At 41.7% G+C, this 10,653-nt stretch overlaps 1 protein-coding gene across 1 annotated transcript in view; it reads left to right on the forward strand.

Moving 5' to 3' along the window:
- The window catches only part of galnt12 (UDP-N-acetyl-alpha-D-galactosamine:polypeptide N-acetylgalactosaminyltransferase 12), a 42,001-nt gene that overhangs the window by 646 nt on the left and 30,702 nt on the right, over positions 1 to 10,653 (forward strand). Inside the window, exon 2 of the mRNA XM_023974756.3 lies at positions 1,011 to 3,103. Coding sequence (XP_023830524.1) covers positions 2,748 to 3,103 — 356 coding nt within the window. The 5' untranslated portion in view covers positions 1,011 to 2,747. The remainder of the gene's footprint in view (positions 1 to 1,010; positions 3,104 to 10,653) is intronic.

The raw sequence follows: 10,653 nt of genomic DNA on the forward strand, positions 1-10,653 counted from the left end.
TTCTTTGTTAATAGGTGAAGAGAGAATACATTTACCTGTTGTGCTACAACGAGTGTTGACTATGTCTTGTATGAAAACGTCCTCTTGCATAAAATGTGGCCTAATATATATTTTCTCCCAGTGATAGTAAGAAAGACAGGTCAGTGTACCGTGGTATATTACAACACTCCAGTTGCCTTGTTTCTTTGTTGTTTTCACAATAACAGTATTCAATCAAACAGTATAGCACTCAAATTACCTTCTCACTCTGAACAGTTAACTCAATTATTAATCATTTTAATTTGCTTAAAGATGTTTGCTTCAAACTTGAAATGTTTTACATATAGACCTGTGACAGTGCTAAGAGAAATAATGTAAGAATATTTGTCAATAATGAAGATAACTTTGTTGCACCCGTAAATGTTGAACGACAACAAGTAAATGTTAAGTTACTATTTTTAATAACACAAGCCCTACTCATGCAAGAACACAGAACAGCAGTAGTCTCTTTGACATCAGTGCATGAAAACTACAGGAAACTCTCTTTAGACACCTCGACACGGAAGTACATTTTTTCGTAGCAGGTTAGGATACTGAGGTTAATGATAGGAAAAGGATTAGAGTTAGGGTTAGTGAAAATGCTCTCCTAACCTGCTACAAAAATCACTTTGTATGAAAGTGGTGTGAAAAGAGTGTCCTTGAAAACTACATTTTTATTTATTTAACCAGGCAAGTCAGTTAAGAACAAATTATTATTTACAATGACGGTCTAGGAACAGTGGGTTATCTGCCTTGTTCAGGGGCAGAAAGACAGATTTTTACCTTGTCARCTCGGGGATTCGATCTAGCAACWTTTTGGTTACTGGCCCAACGCTCTAACCACTAGACTACGTGCCATGGTATAAACTACAGGCACGTGATATTGTACAGTTTTAGTGGAGCGGGTTGAGAGCTTCAAGTTCCTTGGGGTCCAAATCACTAAAGACTTAAAATGGTTCACACTCACAGTTGTGCCTCTTCCCCCTCACAAGGTTGAAAAAGTTATACAGCTGCACCACTGAGAGCATCTTGACTGGCTGCATCATTGCTTGGTATGGCAACAGCACCGCCCTCGATCGCATACATCACTGGGGCCAAGCACCCTGCCATCCAGGACCTCTATATCAGGCGGTGTGAAAGGAAGGCCCAAGCCATAAACTGTTCTCTCTGCTTCTGCATGGCAAGCGGTACCGGTGTATCAAGTSTGACACCAACAGGCTCCTGAACAGCTTCTATCCCCAAGCCATAAGACCGCTAAATAGCTAACAAAATCTGAGTTGACCCTTGTATTTATTTTTGCACTTTCTATGCACACTCACAGGACTCTACACACTCACACACACTGACACTCCAACACAAAAATAACACGCACACACATTTATACTGACTCTACACACACAAACATACAATCTTAATGTATGCTGCTGCTACTCTGTTCATCATATATCCTGATGCCTAGTCACATTACACCTAAACATATCTACCTCTTTCAGTCTAGTATCCCTGCCCATTGTAGATATCTTATTGGAACTGACCCTGTATATAGCTTCTTTCTCATGTTCTTGTTCTAGCTGATGTTGTTTTTAGTACTACATATTGATGACCTCATTGTTGGGTTTACTGTACTTGTGCACATAAGATTACAACTTCAAACAGAATTTTCTTTCATTTGTATAATTATGTAAGGGGAAACGAAACTGTTGTAAGATTGTTACACTGAAAAAAAAAAAAAGTTTATTTTGCAGTTCTGTACAACTCATGACACTTGAGAAAGATTACAGTGACTATATCGACTTGAATAATTGTGTGCAGCTTGATCGGAAACTCTGTCAGTGGAGGCTGGTGGGATGAGCTATAGGAGTACGGGCTCATTGTAATGGTTGGAATGGAATAAATGCAACAGTATCAAACCCATCAAACATCTGGAAACCACATGTTTGACTCTGTTCCTTTTAATTCCATTCCAGCCATTACAATGAGCCCACCCTCCTATAGCCACCAGCCTCCACTGGTGTGTGTGGATGTTGCAGGGTTAGCTATAACAATGTGATAACAGTGTGTCTAATGCGACTGGTGTGAATAGAGGAGGGAGCGCAAAGTGGATTTGGAATAGTAGGCTGCTGGCGCCGAAGCGCTGGATAAGGCTCTTTGATTTGACCTGGATTTTTTTCTCTAGGTGCTACTGCTGATCCATCAAGATAGCTAATCTAATCGGGCAAATCCTTCTTTAACATCACGTAGGTTAATGGAGAAGAGTTGTTTCAATAAACTTTGACCAAGGAAGCCAAGTGCTGGACCCCTGGATAACGGAAAAGAGCGTTGGGAAATTTGACACTTGTTTGATTATTCAAATTCGGTCAACACAGTTGATCAACTTTAAGTAGCCTAGCGTGTTTGATATAAAAAAGTTGATTCAATCAAAATAGGAGGAGGACTCTTACAATGAGCAAAGTTATCAGCACCACATTTTCTGTGGTTTTATTATTTTTTGTTTCGTTGGTCTGTGGCATATTCATTACGACGATTGTGTTGCAAAACGTTTCACAAACGGAAGCAAAAGGAACATAAAGGGGCGGGACAAACATTAATTTGTCCAATAGAAACTATCGTTTTTGTTGCAAAACGCATTTTTGTGGACTAATATTTACACCCCTGGTTTGGTCATGCACTTGCATTGTGCTGTTGTAGCCCACGGGGCATGAAAACATCCCGTGAGGAAGGGAGACACGATGGCACTTTGCAGGGGAAGGAATCGGTCAGAGTTGATAGTTTGCCTGTTCGGGGCTTCTATAGTGGGATATTATATTTTTATCAGGCATAATAATCCAGGTGACATAGGTGGAACAAGCATAAGAGAAGTTCCCACTGAGCAGGATATTGGAAATGAATTGCTTAAAAAGCCTGTTTATGACAAACCGCCGTTGGACTTAAATGCCTTAGGAGAACTGGGCAGAGCTGTCAAATTGAACCTCGTTGGAGAGGAGAAGAAAAACGAAGAGGAAAGTATTAAGAAGCACCAGATTAATACCTATGTGAGTGATATGATATCTCTCCACCGCAGCCTACCTGAAAGATGGAATCCTCTGTAAGTTGACAGTGAGTTTCAGTGTGTTGTTTATGATAATTTTCCTGCATTCGTCTTGTGATGTAAGAGTGTTATAAAGCTTTTCAAAAAATATGACTGACTAAATAAGTGTTGTACAGGCCTACACTCAGGGGCAACATGCATCCCAAAAATCTGAGGGGAAAAATCTGAGGGGGGCGGTCTGGAGGGAAGCTAGAATTTTCATTTATCAAACACCTGAAACAGATTTTTTCAGCAATCTAGAGACATAATCATTGTCGTTAAATCTATGTGAAACATATCTAAGCATACCTTTTGAGMTGTCAGTGGCGTGCATTCATGGATGCCAAGGGAAGCTAGGCCCCCCCCACCAAAAAAACATATACAATTATTTATCTTTCGTCTTTTCATAATTTTCCTTCAATTCATAGCATTGAATGCAAGGGAAGCCAGCAAACATTTGGCCTCCCATGTTAAAAAAAATAATTAAATAATASCTAATCAGCGTTGAGCTAAACTGAGTGAGCTCATCTGTGAATGGTCTTGGCGCACCAAAAAAAAGTGTAAAGGGAAGCCAGTTTGGATTTGGCTTCACTCCTATCACATCGCATCAAGATAAATACATAATTGACAGAAACAACTTGAATTGTTGCATTTCTGTTGTGTTGTTGTTCTCCGTTGGCTAGCTAGTTAGCTAAAATCGTCCTTTTCCTAAATTAGCCATGGATGGAGATAGGGATTTGGACTTGTAGTTTTACTTAGTTCTCCGTACTGGCCAATGATAATAACAGCGATTCTGATCCAAACATAAATTCCTACATTGTGCCCCTGGACTGAGAGGATGGAAGTTCAATATCTAGCTAGATGTAGAAGGCTAATGTTAACTAGCTAAAGTTGTCCATGAAAGGAAGTTATTCTAGCAAGCAAGCATTTTAGCCAGATAGCCTAGGACAAAAAAAATTAAAGCGCGTACTGTATGACAGAGTCATAGACTGTTTCGTCAACATGAAAGAGGAGGATGTCATTGTCGTTTCTCTACTAGTAGTGTGAGTCAACATGTTTTTTCTTCCTGTTGCACGCATGCGCACGCACACACACACACACACACACAAATTAGAACCATGGACAGCCACATCATATTTAGCTTACATTGATTGGACTAAATTGTTTTTTTAATACCTTTTAGTTATCATTGTATTAGACTAAGCATAGGTGATTAGATGTTGAAATGGGTCTGGAAGAGTGGCAGCTCCTGTTTTCTTTGTGACTTGCGGTAACTCTCCTTGGTTCTAAATCAATAGTTGTTTAGTAGTCCAAAAATGTTGGAAACATTAACTTGCTTGACCATGCTGTAGGTAATGTAACGTTCCGGTGCTCAACGTCGTCGGTCTACTAATCACCGCCCCCCCGACAATCATCATTACGCACACCTGCTCCCCATCGTTACGCACAACTGGACCTCATCATAGAATAGAATAAAATACAATGGAATACAACTTTATTGTCCATCCAGGGTGGAAATGTTTCTTTGGCATCACATTCCATTAAAAGGATCACAAACACATACATTCTCACATCAGACACATTTAAACCAGTCAGTCCATCATGTTGCATACACTAACAACATAGAGGACATTAATACATTCACTCACAACCGATCACTGTCCCAACTGCACTGGATAGATAAGTACATATACCGATACAATTTACTTTGCATTTAGTAGTCCACCAGCACAAGGAACGAATGAACGTTTGAACGCGTTCTGCTTGACCATGGACATTCTGAAGCGCCGGCCAGAGGGAAGCCTCGAACTGAGGGTGGGAGGGGTCGCCAACGACAGCCAGTGTCTTCTTTTTGGTTGCCTTGTGGAATAGAATGCTCAAATGTGCCTGTGGTCGAACAATTACTTTGCTGGCTGTGTTTACTATTCTGGTCAGTTTGCTTTTGCTCCTCACACTCAGATTACCATACCAGACTGTCATATTGAACGTGAGGATGCTCTCTACCAGCTCAGATTACCATACCAGACTGTCAYATTGAAAGTGAGGATGCTCTCTACCAGCTCAGATTACCATACCAGACTGTCATATTGAACGTGAGGATGCTCTCTACCAGCTCAGATTACCATACCAGACTGTCATATTGAACGTGAGGATGCTCTCCACCAAGCTGCTGTACACCGTCTCCAGAACATCCTGGCTGACCCCAAACCCCTTCTATTTCCTGATTAAAAAATAGGCGCTGGCTTGCTTTTAAAAAATACAGTCTGTAAACTCAGCTTGTTATCAATTTGTGTCCCTATGTATTTTAAACAGTCAACCACCTCCTCTGGTTGGTCGTTCAGAGAGAGTGGTTGGGATATTGATAAGTTCTTGCTATTGATGATCAGCTCCTTTGTCTTTTTCACATTGATGTGGAGGGCACTTGACCGGCACCATTCTTGAAGGTTGTTGGTCTGTTTAAAATAGCTGTCCACATCTGACGTAGCATCTTTAAAAAATAGTCCTACCAGAGCCATGTCATCCGCGTACTTGAAAAGGCTCACATTGTTTCCTTGGATCTTCATTTCATTAGTGTAGATAGAGAACAACAACGGTGAAAGGACACACCCCTGGGGCGCCCCTGTGTTCAGGGTCAGTTCATCAGAGAGGGCCCCATTCATGAAGTCCTTGATCCAACCTGCAAGGCCTCCGTTGACATTCAGGTCCAGTAGTCGTTTCAGCAGTGTGTGTATTTGCATTGTCTTTAAAGCTGAACTAAATAACTAAATAAATAAATAAAATGTGTGCATACTAAATAAATAAATAAAATGTGTGCATATGATTTTGCATGTTGAAGGTGACTTGCCACCATGTTCACCAAGGTCAGTGTAGCGTCCTCAGTCCCCCTCTGTGCCTTAGAGGCAAACTGTAATGGGTCCAGTTGATCTGCTATGGACAGGRTAAGGTGCTTACTAACAACCCTTTCCATGCATTTGGTCAAAAGGGGCGTGAGGGCCACAGGTCAAAAGTAATTTGGTGATTTGGCCCCTGACTTCTTAGGCACCGGTACAATGGTCGACACCTTCCAGGAGTTTGACACTGTCCAGGTGCTCAGCAGGAGTTGAAACAGTCGTGTGAAAACTCCCTTGAGTTGGTCGGCGCAGACCTTCAGTACTTTGCCCCGTAGTCCTCCTGGGYCCGGCGTTTGTGTGGCTTAATATTTGACAAGCAATAGGCCCCCTCGTTCTTTGTTATCTGGACAGGAGAGGATTTGGGGATGCTCTCACATATTTGTTTACATTTGTCTTTAATAMTTGTCTTGGATTGCCTGTACAGAACCTCTGCTCCACTTTATCCTTGAAGTCCTTTTTGGTTTCCACATTTTTGACCTGAATCCATTTTCTTTCTCCTTTACAGCGTCAGTATCCCCTTTCAGGAATGCAAACTTCCTTTCATTGAGGCACATTTTCAAGTCCTTAGAACCCAGTGCTTGTTGTTGGAAAATACTCTGACAGTTTTTGTGTTAATGACAGTATCCTCACAGAACTGGATGCATGATGTAATACTGTATGTCAACTCAAGGGGATCCCTGCACGAGTCAAAGAACACAATCCTTGATCTCCTCCCTACTCTCCTCTGTCCATACCTGAATGGATTTCTTATCAGGTTTTTTGCATTTCACCTGCTGCCTGTATCTCGGTAGGAGATGGATAACGTTATGGTCTGATTTCCCGATGGGTACTGTGCACACTGCCTTGTATGCGTCCTCTACGTTGCCATAACACTGTTGCAGAGTGGGGAGATGTGCGAAAGGGAGAGTGTATTAAAATCCCCAAGCACAAATACTGGCTGGTCAGTTGATCGTGAAAGCACAGCATTGAAACAGTGTGTAATCCTGTCAGCAGCTTCCTTATTGTTAGGTCCAGGCACATAGACCAGAATAATGGTAATTTGTCCAAACTCGTGTGGTAGATAGAATGGCCTGAATGATACAAAGAGAATCTCATAGTCTCTTGTAAACACTTGTTCAATCACATTACACTGCGTGGCCCAAGTATTATCTACAAAGAYACATAGCCCCCCACCTATTGATTTATGTGACGTTGTTTTGTCTCCATCTGCTCTAATGACAGTGTATCCATCAATGTTCACATCAACATTGTCCTGCTTGAGCCACATTTCTGTAAAGCAGATTCAATTACTTCTCCTATAAAGTCCTCTTCAAATGTAGCCCTTGCCATTAACTCTCCCAGTTTGTTATTTAATGACCGCACATTTGCGGGTGACGGCTTCCGTAGTCTGTTCCTGACACCACCTCTTGAGCCTCGCTTCTTCTTAGTTTCCCTTTTTGACTTTGTAGAACAACCATCAGGCAAGGCAATGTTGTTTTGAGAGTGTGAGCTTTATCTCAGAAAGAGAGCAGAAACTCACGGGAGTAGGTGATGGTGGTTGATTTACTCACTAAATCCATACAACCTCCGGTAGTGATTGTACAGTTTTCTGCATATTACAGCGATTAGGATTAAGGTCGTTACACATGGTACATACAATCCACTTTCAAACTTGCGACGTACTTGGATTTAGACAAAACAAAACAAAATTGAACGATATAACTAGAAACAAACAAACAATTMATTCAGGTGAGCTCAGGGACTGGCAGCAGTACCGCACCCCCCAGCCCTTTCATCACCTTGATTACTCTCCCTTTATTTAGCCCTCTGTCATCAGGCAGTGATGGTTTGTGTCCATGTGCAGTACGCTTCTCCTGTTTTGTTTATCTGCCTTGTTTTATTATAAAACTCACCTTCTGCACCTGCTTCCCGATTCCCAGTGTATCCATTACAGATTTATAGCCTGAAATGGCTTCCTGGTAGCTAGTTAGGAGGTTGGGAGATTGGGAAAATATCTTGGCAAGCTAAAGCCAACGTTGTGGATTTTGACGTTGTGGATTTATATTTTTGCCTGAAGTTCTTTTCCTTTTTTCTTTATTAAATCACCGTCTCAAGTACTGCTGTGTCTGCCTCATCTTCTGGGTTCTGCCGACTATTAGGGACTCAGTTTACTAAGTGACTGTTTCTCACACTGGGTCCTGACAGAAATCTGCAACAATTTGTTAAAACCTGTTTTGGCTTTGTCATTATCGGGTATTGTGTGTAGGTTGTTGAGGAAAAAAATCTATTTAATACATTTTAGAATATGGCAGTAAAGTAAAAAAATGTGTGAAAAGATCAGAATTGAGTTGCCTGTCTAAATGCAGCCTTAAACACGTTGAATACTGGCCCAGATCTATTACCTTTGGTACCAGCCCTGTTTGTGCTCTAATTCCACTCCTTGTCATGCCAATGACAATCAAATCAAATTGTATTTGTCACATGCGCCGAATACAACAGGTGTAGACCTTACTGTGAAATGCTTACTTACGAGCCCTTAACCAACAATGCAGTTCAAGAAATAGAGTTAAGAGAATGTTTACTAAATAAATTAAAGTAAATAATTTAATAAAAAGTAACACAATAAAATAACAATAACGAGGCTGAATACAAGGAGTACCGGTACAGAGTCAATGTGCGGGGGTACAGGTTAGTCTAGGTAATTTGTACATGTAGGTAGGGCTAAAGTGACTATGCATAGATAATAAACGGCGACCTAGACTTGGCGCTCCAGTACCGCTTGCCGTGCGGTAGCAGAGAGAACAGTCTATGACTTGGGTGACTGGTGTCTTTGACAATTCTTTGGGCCTTCCTCTGACACTGCCTAGTATATAGGTCCTGCATGGCAGGAAGCTTGGGCCCAGTGTTGTACTGAGCCGTGCACACTAACCTCTATAGCACTTTACGGTCGGATGCCTAGCAGTTGCCGCAGTTGCCATACCAGGCGGTGATGCAACCGGTCAGTATGCCCTCAATGGTTCAGCTGTATAACTTTTTGAGGATCTGGGGACCCATGTCAAATCTTTTCAGTCTCCTGAGGGGGAAAAGATGTTGTCCTGACCTCTTCACGACTGTCTTGGAGTGTTTGGACCATGATAGTTTGTTAGTTATGTGGATACCAAGGAACTTGAAAAAAAAAGAGATTTATTGAGGAACATTTTCAAGTCCTTAGAACCCGTGCTTGTTGTTGGAAAATACTCTGACAGTTTTTGTGTTAATGACAGTATCCTCACAGAACTGGATGCATGATGTAATACTGTATGTCAACTCAAGGGGATCCTGCACGAGTCAAAGAACACAATCCTTGATCTCCTCCTACTCTCCTCTGTCCATACCTGAATGGATTTCTTATCAGGTTTTTTGCATTTCACTTGCTGCTGTATCTCGGTAGGAGATGGATAACGTTATGGTCTGATTTCCCGATGGGTTTGTGCACACTGCTTGTACTGGTCCTGTAGCGTTCGTGGCCAGATTGCAGAGTGGGAGATGTGCGAAAGGGAGAGTGTATTAAAATCCCAAGCACAATACTGGCTGGTCAGTTGATCGTGAAAGCACAGCATTGAAACAGTGTGTAATCCTGTCAGCAGCTTCTTATTGTTAGGTCCAGGCACATAGACCAGAATAATGGTATTTTGTCCAAACTCGTGTGGTAGATAGAATGGCCTGAATGATACAAAGAGAATCTCATAGTCTTTGTAAACACTTGTTCAATAACATTACACTGCGTGGCCCAAGTATTATCTACAAAGACACATAGCCCCCACCTATTATGATTTATGTGACGTTGTTTTGTCTCCATCTGCTCTAATGACAGTGTATCCATCAATGTTCAACATACACATTGTCCTGCTTGAGCACATTTCTGTAAAGCAGATTCAATTACTTCTCCTATAAGTCTCTTCAAATGTAGCCCTTGCCATTAACTCTCCCAGTTTGTTATTTAATGACGCGCTTTTGCGGGTGACGGCTTCCGTAGTCTGTTCCTGACACCACCTCTTGAGCCTCGCTTCTTCTTAGTTTCCCTTTTTGACTTTGTAGAACAACCATCAGGCAAGGCAATGTTGTTTTTTGAGAGGTGTGAGCTTTATCTCAGAAAGAGAGCAGAAACTCACGGGAGTAGGTGATGGTGGTTGATTTACTCACTAAACATAACAACCTCCGGTAGTGATTGTACAGTTTTCTGCATATTACAGCGATTAGGATTAAGGTCGTTACACATGGTATACAATCCACTTTCAAACTTGCGACGTACTTGGTTTAGACAAAACAAACAAATTGAACGATATAATTAGAAACAAACAAACAATTCATTCAGGTGAGCTCAGGGACTGGCAGCAGTACGCACCCCCCAGCCCTTTCATCACCTTGATTACTCTCCCTTTATTTGCCTCTGTCATCAGGCAGTGATGGTTTGTGTCCATGTGCAGTACGCTTCTCCTGTTTGTTTTCTGCTTGTTTTATTATAAAACTCACCTTCTGCACCTGCTTCCGATTCCCAGTGTATCCATTACAGATTTATAGCCTGAAATGGCTTCTGGTAGCTAGTTAGGAGGTTGGGGATTGGGAAAATATCTTGGCAAGCTAAAGCCAACCCCCCCCCCCCCCCCCCCCCAAAAAATGTAACTGGACAAATCTGAGGGGAATGTGCCCCTGTGACCG

Source organism: Salvelinus sp. IW2-2015, linkage group LG30, assembly GCF_002910315.2.
Source record: "Salvelinus sp. IW2-2015 linkage group LG30, ASM291031v2, whole genome shotgun sequence".
In the NCBI taxonomy this organism is placed as follows: Eukaryota; Metazoa; Chordata; class Actinopteri; order Salmoniformes; family Salmonidae; genus Salvelinus; species Salvelinus sp. IW2-2015.